This window comes from Parus major, chromosome 18, assembly GCF_001522545.3.
Source record: "Parus major isolate Abel chromosome 18, Parus_major1.1, whole genome shotgun sequence".
Taxonomy (NCBI): Eukaryota; Metazoa; Chordata; class Aves; order Passeriformes; family Paridae; genus Parus; species Parus major.
The window spans coordinates 5,950,870-5,975,565 of NC_031786.1; the positions used below are offsets into that span (position 1 = coordinate 5,950,870).

The 24,696-nt window shown below is 52.4% G+C and overlaps 2 protein-coding genes and 2 long non-coding RNA genes across 7 annotated transcripts; 2 read left to right on the top strand and 2 right to left on the bottom strand.

Annotated features, from left to right (window-relative positions):
* Window positions 1-46: 46 nt before the first annotated feature.
* On the bottom strand, window positions 47-9,411 carry EPN3 (epsin 3). Of its 2 annotated transcripts, XM_015645924.3 has the most exons (10): window positions 9,129-9,411; window positions 5,919-6,574; window positions 5,466-5,584; window positions 3,799-3,882; window positions 3,413-3,520; window positions 3,236-3,320; window positions 2,679-2,990; window positions 1,726-1,827; window positions 1,120-1,341; window positions 47-982 (listed from the first exon to the last, which is right to left on the bottom strand). In XM_015645924.3, the coding sequence occupies exons 2-10, from the start codon at window positions 6,487-6,489 to the stop codon at window positions 663-665; spliced, it is 1,923 nt and encodes a 640-aa protein (XP_015501410.1). In that variant the 5' UTR covers window positions 6,490-6,574; window positions 9,129-9,411; the 3' UTR covers window positions 47-662. The 2 variants fall into 2 exon arrangements, with proteins under 2 accessions (XP_015501410.1, XP_015501411.1); XM_015645925.3 differs by lacking the exon at window positions 3,799-3,882 and having other exon boundaries at window positions 9,129-9,410.
* LOC107212532 lies at window positions 8,140-13,060 on the top strand. Its single transcript, XR_001524484.3, has 3 exons — window positions 8,140-8,683; window positions 11,150-11,379; window positions 12,049-13,060. It is a non-coding gene; the product is annotated as an uncharacterized LOC107212532 (long non-coding RNA).
* On the bottom strand, window positions 12,933-24,601 carry MYCBPAP (MYCBP associated protein). 3 transcript variants are annotated; one of them, XM_033518620.1, is made up of 19 exons: window positions 24,472-24,601; window positions 23,651-23,781; window positions 22,574-22,721; window positions 22,369-22,472; window positions 21,715-21,889; window positions 21,279-21,394; window positions 20,442-20,592; window positions 20,148-20,263; window positions 19,368-19,468; window positions 18,640-18,751; window positions 18,115-18,304; window positions 17,416-17,603; window positions 16,719-16,865; window positions 16,275-16,556; window positions 15,373-15,494; window positions 14,524-14,639; window positions 13,948-14,069; window positions 13,430-13,782; window positions 12,933-13,085 (listed from the first exon to the last, which is right to left on the bottom strand). In XM_033518620.1, exons 1-19 carry the CDS (start codon window positions 24,515-24,517, stop codon window positions 13,058-13,060), a joined length of 2,748 nt encoding a protein of 915 aa, XP_033374511.1. In that variant the 5' UTR covers window positions 24,518-24,601; the 3' UTR covers window positions 12,933-13,057. The 3 variants fall into 3 exon arrangements, with proteins under 3 accessions (XP_033374511.1, XP_033374512.1, XP_033374513.1); XM_033518621.1 differs by lacking the exons at window positions 22,369-22,472; window positions 22,574-22,721; XM_033518622.1 differs by lacking the exons at window positions 22,369-22,472; window positions 23,651-23,781; window positions 24,472-24,601 and having other exon boundaries at window positions 22,574-22,656.
* Window positions 13,484-15,257, top strand: LOC107212533. The gene is made up of 2 exons (XR_001524485.2): window positions 13,484-13,587; window positions 14,492-15,257. It is a non-coding gene; the product is annotated as an uncharacterized LOC107212533 (long non-coding RNA).
* Window positions 24,602-24,696: the final 95 nt, after the last annotated feature.

Below are 24,696 nucleotides of genomic sequence, written 5' to 3' on the forward strand. Positions count from 1 at the left end.
GCGTGGTCATTTATCCCTGTTCGGGGCACGGACAGGCGCACACCGGGTCGCTCAGCGCAGTTTATTGTCGCACGGGCACCCGCAGCCGCCGCAGCACCGCCGGCCCCGCCCCTGGAGCGGCGCCCGGCAGCGGGCGGGGGGCGGCGGGCCGGGGTGAGGGGGAGCAGCCAAAGGAGGGCGAACTCCGCGGGGTGGGAGGACCCGCGGCTTCCACCCCCAGCCCCGCGGAGCCCCAGATCCCCGCGGTTCTGGGGCTAAGCCCCACCGCGCCGGGCGTCCATCCGGCAACCGGGCCCCGTGCGCCCGGCCGGCCCGCTGAGAGGAGCCCCCTCACCACAGCCCTTCGTGAGGCCTCCGCCACGGCCCCTCACAGGGAAAGGGCGTTCCCTCCTGCCCGTCAAGCACCGGGGCTCATGCTGGCTGCCCCCCAGCCAGCCCCACCGTGGCCCCCCACACTGGCCCTCGCAGGGGAAGGGGTCCCCTGCTGCCCATTAAAGCAGGGGGGCTCATGCTGGCTGCCCCCCACGGTGGGCACGGGGACGGGGCTGGCTGGGGACACCCTCCCGTGCCGCTTAGCAAACCCCCAAAAGTCTTGGTGGAAGGAAAGATCGGGGCGATTGTAACAGCTGGGGAAGGGGTGAAAGTCCACATGTCCAGAGGCTTCAGAGGAAGGGGTTGAGCCCCCCGGGTGCGGACTGCGGGGCCGGGGGGCCGCTCAGCGGCAGTAAAGGCTGCGGCAAGGTGCTGGGGAGTTCGGGGAAGGTGCCAGCCTGCGGAAAGGCACTGGCGGAGGCGGGGAGAGCAGCGGTGGCAGCGGGGACACTGCTGAGGGGCAGCGGCAGGGATGCGCTGTAGGTCATGGAATTGGCGGGGTGGCCGGCGGGCAGGCCAGGCACTGGAGAGCTGGTCCGCATCTGGTTCAGGGTCGGCTTGGGCTGCTCGGAGAGGCTGAAGGGGTTGGTGGGGGACGGCGTGCTCAGACCTAGCAAGAAGATTGGATGTGTCAGGACTGCCAGGCCACCCCCAGCCCTTCTCCTCCTCCTCCTCCTCCTCTTTCTCCCCTGCCCACCACTTGCCCAGCCCAGGGAAGCCCTCGGCCAGCAGTCCTGCAGCACCTACCCGAGAGAAAGGGGTTGCGGGTCTTGGAGGCTGGAGTGGGTGCGACCAGGGAGTCCAGGTTGACCAGGGAGGAGGCGGCGGGGCCAAGGAAGGCCTCGGGGGTTTTACAGTCCTTCCGCTCCTTGCCAGAGTCAGGCAGGGAGTCAGCCAGGTTGGCAAGGTCAAAGCTCTTTGCACCGTCCTGCCTGGTGCTGGGGAACAGGTCGCCAAAGGGGTCAGGCTCTGGGATGGAGGGAGTGGAGATGAGACACGTGAGCCAGCTGGGAGACACCAAGGGTGACAGCATCCTCCCTTGCCACCAGGGTGGCTGACAACACACCTCACCCCAGGTCACAGTGCGACACAGTGGGGCTGAGCCTGCGGCATGGTCTGCCCAAATATCCCCCAAGCCATCACGGGAGACAGCAGAACTGGGGACACAGGTACATACAGACTTGGGCTGCTCCCTCAGCTGTGGGTCAGACTGACACCACAGCATGTGCCCGCAGAAACAAGTTCTGGCCACGCCAGAAAGCAGCTACATACACCCTGACCAGCCCTAGAACTTCCTCCCTGCCACATGCAGGGACAGGTCACCATCCCCACCTGCCCACTCCCAGCTCTTACCCACAGGGCTGCTGGACTTGGCCAAGGAGGATGGCTGTGAGGGCTCCTGCTCCGACGGCTCAGGCGGCTTTGCAAATGGGTCAAAAGCGTTCCCCCCTGGAACTGGGAGGAAGAGGGGACACTCAAGGAGGGGAGCAAGCAGGGAGGTGGGAGGCAGGAGATGGAAGGGCAGGAGAGAGGCAGGGGTTGCTGCCTGCAAGGAGAAAGAGAAGAGGGGGTGCAGTGTGGGGCATGGGGTTGGGGGTCAGGAATGTGCACTCAGGGAAGGCTTAGATGAACTAGATCATGGGATTATTGCAGACCAAGACACCCCTACTGCTCACAGCCATATTACCCCTTTCCCAGCCCCAGCAAGGACAGGTCTGCAGGAATGCTTTAGCAACCAGCACACCCCCCTGCCTCAGGTTCTGCAACCCTCACCAGGGACCAGAACTGGGGGCAACACATGCAGGACCTGCATGAGGCTGGAGGAAACACCAAGGAGGAACTGAGAGTGACGCTGAGCTTTGAAACACAGGCTGGTTCTACAACGGTTTCACCATTCACAACGTGGCAGCTGTGACCAGCAACAGTCCTGTCTGGTCCTGGCAGGCTGTACAGGGGTCATTTGGGTTGAACAAATAGGTATCACTAATGGGACACAGCATCATCTTGCTGCTGGAGGGGTGTGGGGCTGCCATCCGCTCCCACAGGATGGTTCTATTAACTGCCTTGTTAATTAAAGCAGCCTATTCTGTACAAAGATAAAGCCTAAAAGTTCCTTTAAGTCTTCAGGATGCTGAGGGGTGAGCAGAAGTCCTGCTGAGGGTCAGGAGGGTGGGGAGGGGGTGTTTGGGGAGCTGGTTGAAGGAGGAAGAGGGGAGAACCCGGAGATGCCCACTTGCAGGAGGGTAGTGATGGTCAAGGCTGTCCTCAATCCTCAGCAAAGCCAAAAGGTCCACTGAGCCTCTTACCAGGGGTTGGAGGCTGTTCGGGCACAGCAGCCCAAGGGTCAGGAGCTGGAGTAGAACTGGAGCCCTGGGGGGCTGGGGGGGATGCTGTTCCCCAGGGGTCTGCAGGAGGGAAGCCAGAAGACATGGGCGCCTTCCCCCAGGGGTCAGAAGCTGCAGTGGTGCTGTGGGGAAAGTCCCAGGGCCCAGCAGAGGTCTGCTGGGATGAGCTGCTCGCCTGGGAGAGGGGCTCCCCACCAGGGTCTGGGACTGGCACCCAGGGATCTGCTGTACCGGTCCAGGCAGAAGCCACCAGCTCCACTTTGGGTTTCATATCTGGAAAAAAAGGGAAACGGTGGGAGAGGGGAACAATGCAGAGCACAGAGGAATGCTGAGTGGTGGGGATGTGGCCAGGGGACCATGGCTTCCAGCAGTACCACCTGGGTGTGTAACACAGTAGGCAGCAGAGGGAGAAGGCAGAGGTCCTCACTGTTGAGCTCCTGGGGACTGGGGAGGAACAGAGGCAAGGGACAACCTTCTGCCACTGTCCCAAATTTTGGCAGCCTGCAGGTTTTCCTCACCTGGCATATCCCATGGGTCAGTAGACGTGTGGCTGGAGGGGGCTGGCGCTGGCCCAAATATATCTGCCAGCTCCAGAATAGAGGACTGCAGACAGAAAAGGAATAAAGAGGTGAGAGGAGCCTGGGGCAGACCTGCAGGATCACCCCTGTGTGGCCACCCAGCCTCCAGTGCTGTACCTGGCTTTTCTTCATCTTATCTTCTTCTTGCTCTTCGTCCCTGCCTGGGGCAGTCTCCTCCACCGGTCGCTGCTGCAGGGAGTTCTCCCCTTGCCAAGTCCTCACCTCCTGTGGGGACAAGGGATGGGGCCTGTGAGCTCAGCAACCCTGCAGCCAGCACCTTCTCCAGGAGACACACCCAGCACAGGAGCTGCCACCCAAAAAGTCCCAGCATCTGAGCAGACAGCTCCTCCAGGGCCAAGCCCCCCAGGAGAGCACTCAGCAGACAGCCCGGAGCAGCGAAAGCAAAGCGGGCACCGGAGCAAGTGATGTTTCGGGCTCTGGTGCCACAGAGAGAAGACCAAGTGCAAGGAGAGCAGAGTGCCAGGACTGCAGGACACAGGTACCTTCTTGTGCTCCTCTTTGCTCAGCGCGAGCGCGAGCTGCAATTGCCTTTCTTCGTCTGTACTGGAAAGTGGAGGAAGTGGCTTCTGGCAACAGAGGAAATTGGGTGACATTTCAGCTTGCCCTCAGCTTGCAGGACTTCTTGGAGGCTGTCCCTCATCTTGTCATTGCCATTCCTGCAGCCCCTTTCCTGCCTGCACAGCACCTGTGCCCATCCAGCTGGCCTTGCCTGCAGACCCCCCAGCCCAGTGTCCCTGTGCTTTCCAACCAGCTCCTGCTCAGCTTCCCTGCCCAGCTCCTTCCTCAATCCTATCACCTGCTGCTGGATTTAAGGCTGGGATGACTCTAAAATAGGCAGTCAGCATCTCCCCTGAGAGGTTTGTGGGGACTCTGATGCAGTCAGTGAAGGAGAGAGAATGAATAAGGCATCCCTGGCAGCCTGCTGGGGAAGAGGGTTTGTGACACTGACCAATCTCAGTTTGGGATTCCTGCCAGCCCCACACCTAGACCAGAGTAGACTCTGGGGAGAGGCTGTCTCTGAACCACCATGGGGGCCCTGATCACCACCCCATGGCACTTTTCCAGCAGTGTGGAGGAGACTCACAGGGGCTGGGAATGGGTACCCTGGTGGGGGTGTGCACGTGTCGACACCCATACATGTGTGCACATCCATGTGCAGCCCAGATGGACTCCAACAAACAGGCAACACTTTCCAGAGTGTTTCTACAGTGCTCATTGGAGCAGCGGGAGGAGGCTATAAATACTCCAATTTCAGGACAAAAATAGGGATATACGCTCTGCTCTGCCTCCAAAAGAGCCTCCATCAGGCAGGAAAGACTGGCAGCAACAAGGACCATCTCCAGAGCACATCCCCTGCCCTGCCAGGACTGAGCTCATGGTGCTGAGTGCCAGCTCCAGGGGATGCCCACCAGTCCAGCCATGCAGCTCCTTGGTCCCCATGTCCCTGTGACTTGGCATTCTGGCTGTACCCACAGGCTCATGCACACCATGCCAGCTGGTTTCCAGCGAGCCAATAATCCATCCTTGGTGGAAGAGGGGACAGCAGATAGGTGAGGGCACAGCCTGAGGTGGCATCACACTGGGCACAACAGCTCACTTGCTTGATTCCTCCTGGGGCTGTCTCCCAGTGCTCCTTCCAGCCCAGTTTGAAAGGACCAGACAGTGGGACAGAGCACCTGTGTGCAGTGAGCCCCCAGCCACGGGGATGCTGCTGGCCCTGTGTCCACACAACCTGCTGGACAAGGCTTTGCCTCCTAAAACCTCTGTGGGTAGGTGAGAGAAATGGGAGAGCTTAGACAAAAAGTCCTTGGCAGAAGAGGGCAGCCAGGTTGGGGGATAGGGGTTGGGGTAAATGCAGGAGACCCCCCAAGTTCACCCTGGGGTCTGGGAGACTGGACAGATCCCAGCTTGGTGCTGTCCTGTCTAATATGAGAACAGGGAGCAGGGGCAGCCCATGCCTCCATTGCCTGCTGGCCATTTTGGATGCCAGACACAATGCGAGCAGCCTGGTGCAGCTGCAGGTACATGCACCAGCCTCAGGCAGCCCCCAAAATCCTGCCTCTTCCCAGGGAACTGACCCACTGTATTCACAGATGAGGCAAGGTACAGGGAGATGCCTCACGCCCCAGGACAGGCAGGGTCACTCTACCTTCTCTGCCTCCTCCCGACTCATGGCCAGTGCCAGCTGCAGCTGCAGTTCCTCCTCTCCTGTTGTCTGGGGCCGTGCTTGCTCCAGGTCAGAGGCAAACCGTGGGGATGAGGATGATGCTGGGAGATAAAAGAGGAAAAGGAAAGGGAGTGGCATCAGTACTGAGGTATTTTGGGGGAGCACATCAGCAGGCTCTGTCGCAATGCCCAGCCTCCCCAGGAGATGTAGCCACACATTAGAGCTCCCTACATCAAACAAGCCATGAGTTTAAGGCTGGAGGCACCATCAGCTGCCACTGCTGCTGGGGTCTACCACTGGCAAACCTCTGCCCTGTGGTGCAGGATGGGCTTCAGCACCACCATCCCAAAAGATGCAGAAGAACGACGGGCACCAAGCAGGTGCAAACCAAATGCAACACCTGCCTCCCCTGAGCGAGCCGTCAGTAACACTCACAGTTGAATGAGGAGGGTGAGCCCCGTGTCCGGCTGTAATCTTCACCATAGGGTGACGCCCGGCGGCCGTAGGTGACCTGGTGGCTGCCGCTGCCCATTCCCTCCAGGGCCATGCGCTCCTTGGTCTGCAGCGCGTGTGCCCGTTCCTGCTTCAGCCGCTCCTCATCCTTCAGCAGCGCCATCACCTGCTTCACCTTCTCCCGGATGTTGATGCCCTGGTCCTTGCCGTCACGGTCCACATACTGGAAGTCCTTCAGCGTCTGGATGGTGTAGAGGTTCTCCCGGCACTGGTGGGTCACCTTCTCGGAGCCGGTTTTGATGAGGTAGTCCAGGAGGGTGAGGGCTTTGTAGACGTGACGCCAGTTCTTGCCGCTGTCGTTCAGCCGCCGCCAGATCATGCCCATGACCTCGGCGAAAGCCACCGTGTTGAAGGTGAGGTCGGCGATCTCGGACATGAGGGAGCTGGGAGGTCCCCAGGGATCATTGGAGGTGGCTTCCCGCACCTTGATCTCTGCCTCTGAGTAGTTGTGCACGATGTTCTTCACCTGCCGGCGCAGCGCCGAGGTCGTCATGGCTGTGTGGTGCCGGAGACCTGCTGCTGGCAGGCAGGAATGGTGGAGAAGGGATGAGTGAGCACAGCCACAGCCTCACCAGCGCCTGCAGCAGGGAACAGTGACACAGAGATCTCAGCATCACCCCAACCACCAAGACCCATCCCCAGAGCCCTTGGTTGGCACCAGGGGCACCCCTCAAGGTGGATGTGACCATCGTAGGGGTATCAGGTGCACCCTGCCAGGCTGCCACAGCTCACCAGCTCAGACACACAGGACACTCAAGGGGAAAAGAAATCTCATGGCAAGTGATACCCAGCATTGCAGAGCCACCATAGGTTTTGACTCTGGATTCAGCAACATTTGGAGATTCTACCCTGCACTTCTGCTTCTAAAAGTAACCTCTGAAAATGGCAGCTCACTCCTCCAGGTCCTGTCTGCCTCACCTCCACTGTCCTGGCGAAGCTGATTTCAGGGCCTCCCAGCCCTCCCCTGCAGGGAGGAGGACAGGACGTACAGCAGCTCCCCTGTACCTCCAGATGCCCTACCTGCAGCTGCACACAGCTTCTCCCGTCAGCCCTAGGCTCTCAGTGCTGTCAAGGCTGCATCATGCAAACCCAAAACCTCGCCATGAGTCAGAGCCTATCGCGACTCACTACTGCTGGCAGCTGCTCAGGCAGATTTTCCCAGCAAATTCGGTAATTTTGCTCCTGCAAGAGGCTGGCAAATTCAGGGTGCTAACAGCCAGGTCAGCCAGCAGGACAGATAATGAATGCAATGCCCCTCTCACCAAAACCCCAAGCTATCTCAGCCTCCTCTGGGCTCAGACACAGGGGCTGCAAGGGCTGGCATGGTCAGGAGCTGCCCTGGTACCTCCCCACGGGCAATGCCTGTCCTTGGGATGCACCACACTGATACAGAGGCAGTGATGTGGGGCAGCCTGGACCTGTCTTCACACAGCATCACAACCCTGTGCCCTGCTCCATGCTGGTCCTAAATCCTCACGTTGTCCCTGCATGGTGAGAAGACACTGCTCACCCTCATTTTCTCAGAAGGCCAAGCTGAGGGAGAGGCAGAGGCTGCCTGGAGGTGCCTTGCCCTCGGCAGGGCTGCACCACAGGACTGGGGAGCTGAGCTGCTCCCAGAGCCCTCACTGCAGCTGTGACAAAACTCACTGGCAATTTTTCCCCCATCCAAGATAACACAAGCGAGCAGAGGAATATCTCCCCCACACAGCAGTCTGCAGACAGCGATTATCAGTGTGCATCCCATCACCCATCTTGGGTGCCGGTAGCTCCCTGGACTGCAGCTGCTGCACCATATCCAGCCCTCTCCCAGCTCAGGATACTGCTCCATCCCACCAGAGCTGGGCCAGGGCCGTGCTGATGTGCCCACAGGCCCTGCACAGCACCCACCACGCTCCCACACAACCCGTGTGACCAGTCCAGCACCTCCTGCTCCTGTGGGCCAGCAGCAGTGGGCCAGGAGCCCCACAGCTCCGCCAGCAACACCTCCCATGAGTCAGAGAGGAGCCTGGCACCGCCGTGCTCATGGGTGAACGAAGTTTCTCTCCAGATGCTTCCCTGTACCGATTCCCTTTCACAATGCAGCCCGTCAGCATGGCCTTTGGATCCCTCCAGGAGAGCCCGTGGTGCAGACGGCCAGGCCACAGCCTGCCTGGCACAGAAATGCCTCCAGGACAAGGGCAGCAACACAGCAAAGTCCTCCAGGACTTGGCTCCACGCTCTGCTTTCCACCAACACCCAGGTGGACATAAAGTCACGTTTTCCAAAGGTGCGACCAGCCTGGAAAGCACCAGCAAGCACACCGGCAGTGTGAGGAGGAGGCAGGATAGTTCCTTCTGCCTCCAACAGGTTTCCTAGCTGGACAAACCCCAGGTCCAATGACAGGCTCCCGGCATTGCTCATCCTGGCCAGAAACCTGACCCCAGCTGGACTTTGCCCGCCATGAGATGGCCTGGGAAGTTGAATGGAAAGAGATGGGAAGCATGGGCTAGGGCAGGGATGAGAGGAACGTAATCAGGGCTGGGAGCTGCCAGCGGGGTTAAGAGCTGTGGGTTTATCAAACACAATATCATGCCCCCCCCTCCCTGGAATATAAAGGGAGTGAAACAGAAGCCGTGTGGGAGATAAGGCGGCAGCACCCAGCAGCTCATATGGAATTACTGCAGTGACCTTGACCAAGACGTGGCCAGGTGGGAGAAGGACACGGCTGCGGGGCTGGGTCCCCATCGCCTGCGGGCCGGCGCGGGGGCTGCGGGGGCGGCGGGGGGCGAGGAGGAGCGGCCTGGAGGGGGAGCGGCAGGGATGGGGGGGCTGCAAGTCGGGAGGGGGGAAAGTATCCGGCGAGGGGAGGGGGGATTACAGCTCCATCCTTAATCAGGTGCAGGGCTGAGAGGAGCAGCGACCGCCATGGGTGGGGAGCGGCAGGGAACGGCCCCCGCAGCGCTCCCCGCCGTGCCGTGGGTTCCCGCAGCCGCCGCGGGGGCCCGAGCCCGGCCCGGGAGGCGGCACGGCATCACGCTGCCCGCCGGGGCCCGGCATCCCCCGCAGCCCGCGATGCTCGGCGCCCAGAACCTTCCTCCTCGTCCCTCTCCCCCCCAGCGCAGCCCGGTGCCGGGGGCGCGCAGCCCCGGTTACCTGCGCGCCGCCAGTGCCGCCAGTGCCGCCAGTGCCGATGAGCGCGGGCTGGAGGCGGCCGCAGCCGCCCGCTCCTGCTGCGCGCCGCGAGTTGCCGGGCTGGCTGGGCAGGTCCCGGCGGCAGGTCCCGGCTTAACCCCTTCGGGACTGCCCGGGCACCGGCAGAGGCGCTCAGGCCCCCCCGGTGCGGTGCGGAGCAGCGCGGTGCGGTACCGGCCGCGGGGGATGCGGCGCCGAGCCCCTGCCCCGCTGCATGCGGGAGGCGGGGATGCTGTAAATGCTCAGTCACTGCCCCTTCTCTGGCAGCCAGCCAGGCGCTGCTCGCTGCTGCCTGCGCGCCTGTATTCCCTTTTTTTTTCCCCTCCTCCCCCCATTATTTTTAGACAGAAATCCGCGTCCCTGGGCGCGGAAGAAGCTCCGAGGCATGTCGACGCTCCCCACCACGCAGCTCCCTCTCTGCTACCCAAGGCCACGCTCGCAATTTGGGTTCTTTTTTTTTCTTTTTTTTTTTTTCTTTTTTTTTTCTGGGATCTAAATTTGGAGCGGGTTCTTCCCCTGCTCTGAACAGCTCCCGGAGCCTGGCTGGGGGGAGAGAGGGAGGCATCAGATGACATGACAAAATAAGTCATGTCTCTCGATCATTTCAATGCCACCCCCTCTCTCCCGGCCTCTGCCTTCCATTTTAATCACTGACAGCCCTTCAAGTATTATGGATATATATAATCTTTTTAATATCACTGACATTTTTCACGATGGAAAGCATCTCAGGGGTGCTGAGACATTCTGGGGTGGGAGGGGGATCGTGCCTTCCTGCTGCTGCTCCCGCCAGCCACAAAGTGCAGAGCTGAGATCCATTTTGCCCTAGGGTCCTGCCTTAGGTCTCGGGGGAGGCCATGTGTCTCTGGGGGCTTTGCAGATCTCAGCAGCCTGACTTTCCCAACAGGCTCTGGCTGTGCAGGCTGAATAAGCATCTATTCCCACTACCAGCCGCAGTGTGGGAAAAGAGCATATCCAGCATCCAAACCCTCTGCACGTCAGCCCAGAAAACATCCCAGCTTGGGAAATGGCAAGTGTTCTTCACTGCAGCCCAAGCTCCAACCTTCCTCTTCCATTCCCAATGCTCCTGCTTCACTGTGTCAGATGACAACTCTGTCAAAAGACAACTTGCCTTTCTTCAGGCTGTGATTTTTTTATAAGTGAACCTTACTATTGAAGGGAAAATACTGTTTTTGGAGCTGTACAAATGTGGGGCTTCTATGCTGGAGGGCCCAAAACCCCACTGTGGGCATAGGACCCAGCACAGCACTGCTTGCCCTCAGCAGAGGCTGGCTGCTCATCCAGACCCCCTTTGCCATTAAGAAACCTCTGGAAATGCACTGTCACCTTCTGCTTGCAGCATTTTCCTGCAATTCCCCCTCTTCCCATCCTCTCTGCTGGTGATGGCATCTTCAGGCCCCACTTACGTGATGGGTTTGGAATGTGACTCCCAAGGCCAGGAAGGTCACTCACCTTGCTTATTTAGCAAACACAACACAAATTATTAACACTAATACAAATATTGCCCACATTTGGGAGAGGAGAAGGAATCATTTCCTTGCCTGGCTGCAAGGACTCAGCCTTACAGGGCCCTGCAGAATGCAGGGCTGACAGCCCTGAGGATCTCTGTGCTAAGGACAGAGCCCACATCTTACACTGGACCTATAAATAAGAGGTATATATTTCTAAAGCTGCTCTGTGGAAGCCAGCTCTAATTCCACTGCAGTTCCTGCCCTGTTACTTCCATAAATCGATGAAAAAAAAAAAAAAAAGGCAAAAAAAAAAGCAGCTGGCTCACAAAAAGCTGCAGCAGCCAGACAGCAGAGGATCATAGTTGCTGGCCCAGCATATCCCTTCTTGCATGCTCCTTGTACCTTGCCCCCTGAGGACACTCTTGTCCAAGGCTGGAAGAGGCACTGGCAATACTTATGACAAAAAATTATGACAAGAAATTAGACTATTCACAGGTTTGTTCTCCTTTGCAGAACTCCTATGCCGCCCACCTGCCCTCTGCCACCAGACTCCTCCCTGGGGAGGAAAGATGCCAGCACAGGACATTCTTCCATTGTACGTGACTGATGTAAAACTTTCATCTACCCGGTGTTGTATTAACAGATTTTCCTGTGGGTAGATGAACACATGGAGCCTGGTTTCAATAGGCTGGACTGAAGATATGGATCCATGGAGATATGGATGGGCTTTGCCATCCTTTAAGGTAAAGCTACCAAATGAAAGGATTCCTGCCTCTCAACTGTGCAGACTCTCCTAGAAACAGATGGCTTGAGCAGTTTGAGTTGGGCAGATTCACAAGCTGATAATCATCTCCAGGGAGGCAGGAGCTATTGTCAGAGCCTGTGAGACACACCCCAACTTCAGGCCTTTTTCCTCCCAATTCTCAAAATGTTGCTGAAATTCTCACTCCAGGAATGCTGAGCAGAGACATTCCCTTTGTGGGTCTGTGCCCGCTAAGCCAGAGGAGGCTCCTGCTGCTGTAGAAGCCAAAATGCTTCCCCACACCCCACAAAGAGAAAACATCTCAAAAGATGAGGAGCCTCACCTGGCCAGTGAAAAAAACAAGCTGTGCTTTACCATGGTGCTGCTGGGAGCCAAGGGGAGGAATAGATACTCTCCCCAGGGACAGCACAGGAGTTAAAATGAGGAAGCAGACACCAATTCAGCAGAAGAAGCAGTCATTTCACACTACATGTGCAGCTCCAAGCCGTGTGCCAGCCCAGGGACAGGGCCACGTGCCCAAGGGACACACCTGGAGCCACTGAACTCATGGCTGAGTGATGCTCAGCATGGATAGGCATCTGCTGCCTAAGAGCTCCAGTGGGATCACCATCCCCAATTAATGATCTACTCTGATGTCATTGCTCTACAGGGCCAAAGCCTTTCTGGGGAATGCTGTCCAGCTGCTTTTACCAGGAAGGTGACACTTCCTGACATCAGACCAAGACAGACCCCACACAGAGCTCACTCTGCCTCGGGAACCTGCTCCAAGTAAAGTCCAATGTGCCAAACTCAGGTCTGGGATGCCTCCACAAAAAGCCCCATTCCAGCAGTGATGAACACATGAGGAAAATGGTGATGAGCCCAGACACACAAGCAGATGGATGGACTGGAGGGGTGTCTCTAACACGAGGCCTTACCATGGCTCACAACTTTTAGAGCACAAATTTCTCTCATTTAAGAGTGATTAGTCTTGGAAGGAAGCATGTAACACCTGGCTCAGAATGGGGCATGGGTACCTGGAGCTCAATGGAAAGAGATGGCAAGATCAGCACAAGAAGGAAAATTTTGAGTGCAAAACCAGGCAGGGTGGCAACACCCCTTGGGACAGTGTTTTTAGTGGGATCCAGAATGCCTCAGACAAGCATCCCATCAGCAAGTCCCAAGGGGAGACTGGACAAGCCACCAAAAATATGATAAAAACCAGGATGGATTTGTCTGCTCTCGTGGTACCAGTATTCATGAGTACAAGAACACCCTGCTCACTCACCTGCTAGCCAAGCACAATCAAGACACAAAGAACACACCTCATGGTAACTGGCACTTTTAAATTCTCCTTTAGCAGAAATACCAGTATTTTCCAGTCTTAACGTTTTCTGAGGTGGTGATGCTTCTTGCCTTGTCTCTTCTTGGCAAGCATCATCTGTAGCAGTAACAGATGACCTAGCAGTAGTCTCACATCACAGTGTGTCAGAAAAAAGGCAGCCCAGTATTTGTAATCACTGAATCACTTCAGAAAGAAGAATCTCCACTCAATCTGTGTAAACATGGTTATTTATTTCATTTTTTTAAAAGCAAGTTTATTTCTACATACAGAGGGCTTCACTTCCACTTCAGAGCATGTTACTGCTTTACATCCTCAAATAAAGATACCATTTCACTCACCATTGAATCCAGCAGCCTGTAAACCTACAGAAATTCAGAGAAGACTGCAGTGAAAACACATGAAGAAATCCTGAGGCTGAGACTGACAGAAATGGTTTGAGGTACATTTGAGGTACATTTTCATATGTGCACACACACAACCACACAGAAGTGGCAGCCTGCTGCTAACAGAGCTCTAGTTTCAACTTCTCTGGCTATGAAGTGTGTTTAACATTATCTGAGGTACAATTAATTCAGCTGATCCCTCCAGAGTCTGCAAGCAATGCTAAAGGCATCCCAGATAGAAGTCCCGCATGTGGCTGGATAATGGCTGGATTTCTGCTAGCAGATTCTAGGCTGAAACAAATTAATTTGGATTTCACACTTACCTTGCTGCAGCACAAGGGACATATGTCTGCCAGTTTTCTGAGTTTAACAAAATTCCTGCCTCTCCCCCTGAGCCTGAGTGTGCCTTACAAGAAAAGAACAAAACCAAGACAATGATACAAGCTTTGGTCAGACTCACTTCAATATAGAGCTTTTCCTGGTATGTTTCAAGTGCAATAGAGTCTGCCTGCTCCTGAGCAGGTTCTGCCCCATCTGTGTTTTCAGCTCCCTCTTTCACTGTCTGCTTCTCATCTCTTCCTTTGATGGACTCTGCCCCACCTTTCATGTCCTGCACTGAAATGGAAGATCCTTGTTTCTCATCTTTTGTTTTCAGCTTTCTGCTGCCTGAATGATCCTAATCAGGGACAGACCAAGAGAAAAATGGACCTAGGTCAGGACACTGCTCAAGGTGCATCTCCCAGCAGCAGCACATCTTTCACTGGGTGGGAAATCAGCTCAAACTCAGGATGGATCACACTGTCCCCAGCACTCAGGGCTCACCAAGCATCCCAACACCTACCACTTTCTCTTTCCCTGATGTCCCTCTGCTTTTCTTGCCTTCTTTATCCTTTTTCTCTTCTTTCTTAGTAATTATTTTGTCTTCCTTTCCTCCTTTATTTGCTCCTCCTTGCTTTACTTCCTCTACAAAAGAAAATATTTCAATTAACCAAAAGCCTTCACACATCCAGAAAGTCCAGCCCACTGCACTAGCACAGTGGGAATACTTTTGCAGTATATTTTCCTCTTTTTAATTAATCTGAGATGTACTGCACTGAAAAACACTACCTTGAAGAGTTCTTTTTTTAAACAAGGAATGAAGAGGTCTCATTCCTCATCCCAGTGTCTGCTGGGTCAGTCTGTGTGAAAACCATGGCTAGACCTAGCTAAATTAACAGGTCTTTTTTGTGGGTGGTTGTTTTTTTTTAACTGATGCTGAACCACAGACCCCAATTAGTAATGTCACACAATCTGCTGGGTTTTTTCCTGATGCTTTTCCCTCAGGGAGACATATTGAAATTGATATTTCAGTTCAAATTCATCATGTTTTTTTTTATTTCCAACAGAAAGCAGTTGCTGTGCTCAAACCACCATTTACCTGTTTCCTCTGGAACAGCTTCTACATAGGTATCCTTCTTAATCAAACCAAGCAGGGATCTCAGCCTCAGAGAGTGACTCACCAGGTCATCAATTGCTCCACGCCACAGCTGGAGGCTGAGAAAATGATCAGGATCAGGAGGGAGACAGTGCAGCAGCTGCCACCTTGTTTGACCCGGTGCCCAGAAGTGAAGGCACCTGACAGCTGCCCTGTGCAATTATAAACCAACAGAACAGCACCCACTGTCTAAATATCTGTGCAGGGGGGTGCTAAATTGCCTTCCTCGTGTCAGATCCCTCCAAGGTCTCAATGGTTTGCAAATCAACAGGCTCCCAGGAACCCATAAATATTACTGTGAAACTAGGTCTGCTCTTCAACATGACACACATTGGTAAATCAACCTGCTCTGTGTTTCCCGAGAGGAACCTGCATCCTTCTAATTTAGAAGCAACTCAAAGCTGTTGATGTGTTTACAGTCTGAAAGCCTGAGCAAAGAACAGAGAGACTGTATGAGGAAGGAGACAGTTATCTGAGTAAAAGGGTACAGATAATACCCAAAGGTTTCATAAATACAGACTGGAATAATCTTACCAGAAATAATCTTGTACACTCTCCAAAACTACATGCATTTAATATTCTAAACTTATCTACAGGAAAAAAAAAAAAAAAAAGGCATTTGGGTCCTAGAGAACTGCTACAATTAAGCTATTAAAAAAATCAGAGTGTAAAGATGACTTCTAGAACTCATATAATTATGTGCACTCTGACTCACAACATTCGTAACAGAGCTTGCTGACGCTGTTGATCACACAATGTTTTCACAAGCTCTTCCTTGCAAAGGTAACGCACCAGAGTGGATACAGAAGCTCTGACTGAGTTGGCCTCTGTTCAACACACAGCTCCAGAGCTGCCTTATTGAGCTGGGTCAGTGCTTCTTCCCGCTGCTCCTCCTCTGGGATTGACATTATAGCCTGGGAGAGAAAACACACAAGGGCTGTGGAGCACTTCTCAGTCTTTATTCCCAGCCCCTGAGCTCAGTGGAGCAGCCCACAGCTGTCTTCCTGGTCACCTGTCTGAAACCAGGCTGCACTGGGCACTTACACATCCAGATGGGGCTTCCTACACAGCTAGGATATGGTCAAGGTTCCCAAGATCTGTGGAACAATCCCGGATTCCCCCATCAGACTGACATTAATCCCCTTTGCAACTTCAGGTGTGCTGGGAAACAGGGATTCTGTCAAGCTAGAAGGCTCCCTTGTAAAGCTTAGTCATAAAAACAGAGAGATTTCCAAGACAGCACAACAGAAAATGCAGGGACCGAATCCAAAGCACTCTTACTTTAATCTGGGGAGGTCTGTACTTTATCCACAGTCTGTCATGAGTGCCCCCTTAGTTCTCTGATGAATAGGAAGGACTCTCCAAGAAGAACCCTTGGGGGAGCCACAGGAGGCTGTAAGCCCAGCCTGCCCCCCCCACATTCAGTCCTGGGATGACAGAAAGCTAACAGGGGAAGAGCTTAAAATATCTATTATATTGTGTGGCTCTCTTTTCTTCTTCACACAACAGCCCGCAGAATCTCTCTTGGGAATCTCTTTACAAGAGCCCTGAGGGTGTGGCCAGCAGAGCCAACACACATGGTAAATCTCTCAGCATACTGGCAGCAGCCCTTTAGGTGGGCTCACACTGGGGCAGGCTGGGCTGTTGGTAGGGGAATTAACACACCATCAGCTTGTGGGAACAGAGGTGACCACCTGTTTAAAGTCCTCGAGGGAAAGGTTCCATCCTGAAGGACCTGCTTCATCCTCCTCAATGCTCTTTTCCCTTGGAGCCTCCTCTGATGTGTACTTCCCACGTGTGAGCTCAGTGGTGCTGCTCTGGGCAGAGGGAGGCTCTGAGGTGTTCTCTTGGTACTCCATGTCCTCTGCAGCTCTCCTCTGGTCCAAGGGCACTTCCTTCTCCAAGCCTGAAGGAACAGCCAGGTGCTGTCTCCATAGTTTATGCAGCTGCTTTATCACTTGATGCTGATAATGCAACTGTAATAAGGGGGGAAAAGGTAAACATGAGCTGCACCTTCCCTCTTCAAACCCAACTGTTAAAGCCTCCATGGCAGACTCTGCCAGCTTCAGAACCCCAGGGATTCAGCAGCCCCATGGGTCTCATTTCAGTTGTGCAGTCCATCCAATAGCAAACATCACCTGGGGATTTTTCCTGTGGAACAGCTCTTCCTCTGTGACACAGGCATCCACAGGAGATGGGGTGCGCTCGGGTGTCCGAATTTGGTCAAGAAGTTCATTCAGGCTGTCTTTCACTATTGCAGCACCTTCTCGAGCAGCCAGCTCACTCTGAGGCACCACAACAAGAACAACTTGTGTGAGTCTCCATTGCATATGCAAACACACAAATTCAGTCCTACCTGTAACCACACTATTCATTATAGAGTTACAAGGACATGAACAACTGCAAATACACAGCACAGCAATACTTCCAACAGTTTTTCAAATAAATTCTACAAATCCTCCCCCCAAACGATACTTTTCAAAGCATGGTGTAATTTTCAATTTATACCTTAACTGTTATCATAGTGTACAGCAGTCAATCCCCTTCCCACTAAATAGCTAATGAAATTAATTACCAACAGAAATTTCATTCTTTAAAGGACCAGTGTGAACACTTCAGGAGACACAGTCATGACTTTAGTAACAGCATTACAATAGAATGAAGATTTCCTCATGTTATTTAGCAAACCTGCTCAAGTATGTGCAGACATTCTGTAAATCTCACTCTCAATAGTAATTGCACAACAATAAAAATACCATGTTGTCCACTCCTACCCTTATCCTCTATTTTCATATAAAGTTCAAAGCTCAGTTACCCAGCTACATGCTTGGTTACCTCCAGTTTCTCTCTGAAGTCAGCCAATTTATCCTCATACACAGCAATTCCCCAAAGGGTCACCTGAAGCAGAGTTCCTCCTAATAACAGAGGATGTGTCCTAAATTCCCAGGGCTCACTGAAAATGCCTGCTCTCTCTGACTTGAAAATAAAGGAAAACCTCCGAGTTTCTCCAGGCAAAATTACACCTGAAGTAAGAGAGAAAATGCATTGGTCTGCAAGAAGCCACCTGGTTAGCCTGACACTTTTTCAACACCACCCCAAGTGTCCTTATCTCTCTACAAGACACTTTCCCCCTAATTTAGCTGGTTATCACACTTCATCCAGCTATTGTTCTCCTTCCAGATTTACTCTCAGTCCCTATGTTCCTGAACTGTATTCCCAACTCTCCTTCTACAGCAAGCTGGTTTTCCTGCAGAAGATTATGCCCTGTTTGCCATTAGAAAATTATTCACTGCTCAGTATTTCACCCATTTACACCCAGAGCAGAAGCAACCTCCTTTCCTTTAAGTTCCAGGAGAGTGATCTGCCTTGCACAGCTCTTTTGGGGTGAGTCAGCTCCGACACCCAGGGTGTTTTCCTCAGGAGAAATCACCCAGCAGTTCTCTGCCATTAGTCAGACTCCACATCCCAGGTAACTCCCAAATTCCTGCTCTCTGCTTGGGGTAAGAAGGTCTTGGAGACCAGCAGGTCTCATACCTGGTCTGGTATCGAAGTAAAAATAGGGCATCCTCCTCCCCTTGGCTCCTCTGGAGGGGATCTGCTGGGGGAGCCTCATCCAGTTGTACCAAATGGCAGCTCTGCCATCATTGGTCACTGTCAGGAAGCTTTCAGCCTTCTCACTAGCCAGAGTCTCAAAGGTGACCCGGGCAGCAATGCCAATTTCCTTCTACAAGAAAGAGGGAAAAGATAACAATTTCTACTCTTTCTGGCAGGAATTATTCTGCATGAAGTCATAGCTCAAAAAAGGGGTTAAGCCTTGCTAGGAGAACTTGTAAGGCAGGTCCAAAGAAGTGGCCATTATACAGAAAAAGCCTGGGAATCTGAACCTCACATCACAACCAGAGCTTCTGTTCCTAGATCTCTCTGGAGCAAACATAGGGATACTCTATTATGTTCAGAATAAGCCCCCATTGTGAGGCCTTGGAGTGACACTTACTGTACAACTGACTTGGGAATTCAACTAGGCTTAGCTTGACTAAACAATTAAAATCTCACAATTACCCTGCAAGCAGTGACGCCCTTGATCCAACGAGCAGGCTGGCCACAGAAAACTAAAGATGGAACCTTTTCAGCTTCTGGAACCACAGTGAAGGAGTCACCTAAGGGATCACTGCTAAAGAAAACAAAAGCCAACATTTTCATGGAGTGAAATTCACTTCCAGAGAGGGAAGAACTAGGGGTGATCTACAAGACCCTAAAAGAAATAATCCCATTTAATGTTTTATCACACAGCAGTCTCTTCAGGGACAGAACCCTGCAGATGTGGTGAACCCATCTAGCTACATGTCACTGACAAGGAGGACAGGACAGCCAGAATATAAAAGAATGAGACCTGCCTGAAGTACATGAGTGAAAAAGAACAAGAGGCCCTCAGGTTGTGTCTGTTACAGATACACAGAACAGGGAAAACCAGGAAATTAATGATGGAAAGCTAGAAAAAGACAACCAAATGGAAATAATTGAGAGTAGAATCCCACCCTGCCTGATGTAAGCTCTGAAGCCACACAGAATGAAAACTGGAGGAAGAGCCTCAACAAAACTTTTCTCTGATTCTTGCTCCTTAGACACAAAGCCCCAAGGGACAAAGGCTCCTAAATATGGTGATAATAATTTAAGAATATGCCTTTTATTATGTCCCAGTGGAGACTTGTCTCCATTCATAACAGCTAAGGATATCCTCAAATGGTGCACACCCAAACTTCTTTATTTTGCCACAAAGTAAGACTTACAGGGTCTCAATCTCTTCAGAAATGGTGGCATCTCGAAAAGCCTCAGCTGAGACAGATGTGAAAGGCTGCCCTTTCCCAATCACCTCCAGTCCTTCCAGATCCTGGACATACACAGAATGACCAACTCACACTTGTTCTTTTATATAGAAAGAACATTAAAACATCAGACAAATGCACCAACTCAGTCAAGTAAAGTAAAGTTGTGGTATCTTGCTCCTACAATGGTTTTTAGAGGTATCCAAAGAATGCTCAAGGGACATGGGAAAGAACCAATTCTGAGATTCCCAGGAGTCCAAGATGACTGCATTCCCAACAAGCAATGATGCACAGAGAAAGTGTCCTTCACATATTTCTCACCCTCAGAGAGGTTTCAAAGACAAAAAAGTGAAGTTTGTTCTGTTTGTAGGAAGAGGGGCCACCTGCCTTCAGGAGATTATTTCTGTGTGTCTTCCACATGGGTAAAGATCTCTACCCTCTGCCCCATGGCACTAAATCAAAGTCCTGCAACAGTACTCAGCAAGTTTTTCCTAGGTCCTGGAAGCTGTGTGCTGCTGGTCAGGGGTCCTATTCTGAGGCTCCTAGACTTTATCCAACACTTTAGGAGGTCGGACAACTCCTTCATAGGTGTGGCCCTTTGGAAATGTGGGAACTTCCAGGTAAAGCACTGTGGAACAAAGTTTTAGTTTCCTAATGCTTTTTCCAGATCCTCTTTAGGCAATGTTGCTACTGTACAGCACCTGACAAGAGACACTAAGAATGTCCTTGTTCCTCTGGTCTTACCGGCTTAAAAAAGCCCAGCTCCTCTAGGAGAGATTTTAGCTCCTGCCGTCGATGTTTCAGGAAAAGACTCTTATCCCAGTTTAGGTGGCAAGGAATCTTCTTTGGAGGCTTCAGACCTGTGGAAATACCCATACAAGAGCTCACTCTCTACACACCCACATGCCTAATCAAATTTCATTCTCTGCCAAACTTTGGCCTTGTAATGTTTTAAAGAGGAGGCTTAACAAGAAGGAGCTGCTCCTCCACACTTGTGCTGCATTTCTTTGGAATCACCTCTCTGCAGTGTTCCCTTACCTGTTTCCCTCTGGACAGTTCGAGGTTTCCCCACATGAGTGAATGGCTCTGGGTGCCCACATTCTGTCCGAGTCAGGGTCAGAGTCAGCCCGGTGAGCTCATCCCCAATTTGCTCAGGAAGGCTCCAGAACTCACTTCCTACTCGGTATCCCTAGGGTGGGAAACAAGGCTCCCAGTGATACAGAGTTGTGCAGCTATTTTCACAGGCACTCGAAGCTAAAAAGAAGAGGTCTCATCCTGATTATATGAGCATTTTAAAAGTCTGTGGATTATCCTTTTCTGCAGAGCAAGCCAACGTTTTCTATCAGGCTGCTGTCAAAGACAAAAGAACTTTCTTCTATCTAGTGCACATGAAGGTAGAATGATATTAAAACAAAGCCTCACACAAATGCAAATTCTTTGATAGTGCTATAAATGTGAAAAAAGGATTTTAACACAATATTCCCATAACCCTCCTGCCTTACCTGTGCCCTTTTCTCCATGGCAATCACTAAAATCCAAGCCTGAAGCTATCAGATCTTTCTGCCACTGGAACATTAATTGCAACACGTTCCCATGCCACTTCCCAGGGCACAACAGTCTTTGGTGACATTCAAGAAATGCCACTTGCTCATCACCACTTTCCCCTGAATGGTATGGATAGCACAGTTCAGGTTTTTATTTTTCATGTCCCTGAAAGCTCTGCTCAGATACCAAGCTGAGGGATTCAGAGTGAATCAATTGAAACAAAATTAATTCAGAGTGATAAACATCTCCTGACAGCACTTCAGAGACTTACTCAGAACAGTGTTTCAAAAGAACAGTACAATCAGGACACACAGGAAGTGGGGCTCTCACCTTTCCAGGAAATAGGGCAGGGAGACTCCGGTCAATGAGGTCACGTTCTTCCTGAATTTGCCTGTAATTGTCTGACATGTTCATCAGCAATTCATTCTCTGGCTTGTGAAGAATTTCTATAAATAAAAAATGCCACACCATTGGTGCTGCACTTCTGGCCACACCCTTTGCTACTCTTACTGTTCACCTGTAACCCACCACACAGTTCCCTGCCAAATCCACTATGCCCTCCCCAACCAGAGCCACCAGCTCATCTTTCCACCCCATCCAGAGCCACCAGCATAAGTGTGGAAGTTCTGAGAACATGGAGTTAGACTGCAATGGCAATAGGATTACACCTGGTGGGCAATGACCACTGTGGTTTGGTGTGGGGACATCAAACTTCTCCACCTGCACACAGAATTTCACAGAATGAGACCTCCTTAGCTTTTCTCACCTCCTAGGTGTTTCTCCTGCTTTTTCCTCATTGCCATATGATGGTTCCAGTTCTGGAAAGCTTTGTGCTCTGCTAGTTTGGCCTGGTGTGCCTTTTCTTTCTTCTCTCCTCCATGTTCCTCTTTTAAAGCTGCTGCAGTAACATCTGGATGAGGAACCTTAATAGCATCTGCTAGCTGATGAGAGATTAAACATTAATGAACCTCTCCATGCACACCAGAACAGGAATGGGAGAGGGAAGAAGAATTCTTCAGATTAACAGCACTGTTATATTAGTAATCTGAGAGGAAGGAAACCAGGGGAGTAGGGACACACTCAGATACAAAGGAAATATTTATCTGAGTAATGAGACTCCAGCAATGGCATTGCTGCAACACCAGCTCTTCCCTGAAACTATCAGCAGGGCACAGAGGGAAGAGGAAGCCTGTGTAATTGTTCCCTCCATGACCTGGTCCTGCACAGAGGACTCCAAAACCTGCTGGTGCAGTTTCTCTGAAGGCAAACCCTCCCAGAGAGTGTGAGGCTGGGAAAACCACACCTCAGGCCTTCCCTGCTCCTGATAGGTGCTGGAAAGCATCGAAAGGTACTGCAGGCACCACACTCCACCTCTGGAAAAGTGCCATGCAGCAGCATTTTCCTAACTCTGCAAACCAACCTGAGTGTTTCTTCTGGCCAAGGCCTCCATCTTTAACTCCTGGAGACTTCCCAAAATGTGATGAGGGAGGATCTCTTCACAGCCATCCTCAAACTTTCTTGGTCCTCCAACATACATATAAAAATACCCAACCCCAGAGCCAGGTCACTAAAGTTTGGCTTAGCAAAAACAAAACCCAGAAGTAAGATGTGAAGTTGAATCCTACCAGGAAAAGTCAGTGGTCCCCTGGGTGCCCTGGGGTGAACAGGATGTGCTACGAGATGTGCCACCTCCTTGGGTCGGTATTTGCGGAGAAGGTAATTCTTCTGAACTGGAATTCTCCCAGCATCATGGGGAAGGCGTGGAGCATGAAGCTTCAGGAAATAAACAGTCACAGTGCAGTTAGGTACACAGTGACTCACCTTTATTCCACCTGATCCTTTTAGGATATGCACAGTAGTCATATCAGTTCCTGACAGGGTCCTGTGAGTCCTGGATAGGGACTTTTCACATGGACATGTAACAACAGGACGAGGAAGGAATGGATTCAAAACAGAAGTTTAGATTTAGACTACCTGTTAGGAAAAACTCTTCCCTCTGAGGGTAGTGAGGCCCTGGCACAGAGTGCCCAAAGAAGCTGTGGCTGCCCCATCCCTGGAAGTGTCCAAGGGCAGGCTGGATGGGGATCAGAACAACCAAGAATAGCGGAAGGTGTCCCTGCCACGGCAAGATGGGGAGGGTGGAGACAGATGAGTTTTATGGTCCTTTCTAAGCCAAATCTTCTGTGATTCTTCCCCTACAGGACACTTTGTGCAGACAGCACAGTGACCCAGCTGTGCAGATACCAACTCAGTTACTGTCTTACTCCTCTGGATCTTAGTTTATAACAGGGGCATGAGAGTTTTAAATCACTTTCCAGAAGAGATTTCTGCTGCTGTGACACTCAAATGCTTCCACTCACACACCATGACCTGCTTTTTGGAAGGAAAGCCAACAGAGCTACTAAACAACTTACACATCTCATTAGATCAGAAAGCTGAAGATGTAATTTTGAAGAGGCAGATGATTTATCCTTCCATTTGAAAGGACTGCACAGGCACCTATAATGCTTTACTTTTAGCAACTGAACCTGATGAGCTGACATTTTATCATAATAAAAAGCCCTACAGACAAAATGGCATGAGAACTCAGCTGAAGGAGTGAGTTTTGGCTTTGGTAAATGGGCAGCACCCTCTGTTAAACACACAAAAGGAGAGTGTCAGTTAAGGCAGCTATTTCTAGCAGTAAAAATACTCATACATACTTTCTCCAGGTCCTCCACCTTAATTTCAAGTGCCTGGATGTCCTCTCCTTGCAGAACATATGGAACAGGCTCAGGCTCGGGCTCTTCTGCAATAGTTGAACAGGGCTGTTCCAAAGTCTTTTCCTTCCTGCCTAAAACACAGATGAAGAGACTTCTTCAGTCTCCCAAGGAAGAACCATATTTCTGTCAGGATAGTTAATGATTTCCAGATTAACTATGTTTTGGGATTACTTCTCTTTAAGGTTGCACAGAACAATTAAATTCAGCATCTCTTGTAACTGAAAAAAAAATCATCTTTTTGGAGAACCTCCAAAAACCAAAGTGGGTCAAATAGGAGTAAACTGTCTCACACTTTATTCTAGATGAGAGACAACGGGTAGGGTAAATGCAAACAAATACAGATGCCTGCAGGTGGAACACCACATTCCTGGGAAGTGTCCAGCTCCAGCTGCACGTACACCGATAACCTGCGCTCACCCAGCAGGGCTCGGATAACAAAGCACTGGGTTTCAGGAGCTGGACGGGGTCGGAAGAGCTCTGCAACACCAACCCCGGACAGAGCCGGGTGCGGGGCAGCTCCGCCGGCCCCTGCGGGCCAAGCTGAGGGGATTCCACCAGAGGCTGCTCCCCCTTAACCTGCGCGCCCCTCCCGCTGGGACTTGCTCCTTTAAAATAACAAATATCACAATAATGACAGGAGGTCACTGGCTGGGGAAGGGGCTGCTCCGGGCCTCTTCAACCGCGGCCCCTTCGAGGCCGCAGGCTCGGCCTGGCCCGGCCCGGCCGCTCGCTGCCCAGCCCCGCCCTGCTCCGGGCCGTACCAGGGGGAGTGCGGCACCGGGACCGAGTCCCCCGCCGCGCCGCCATGTCCCGAGCAGCGCCGAGGGGCCGGGACCGCCGCCGGTCGCGATGGGTCGCGACAGGACGCGCGGGCACCCAGCGGGCCCGGGCAGCGCCCCCTGCCGGCGCTCCGCGGCACCGCCCCCCCGCGCGGGCCGCACCGTGCGCATGCGCCGCCTGCCCACACGCGTGCGCCGTGCGGCTGC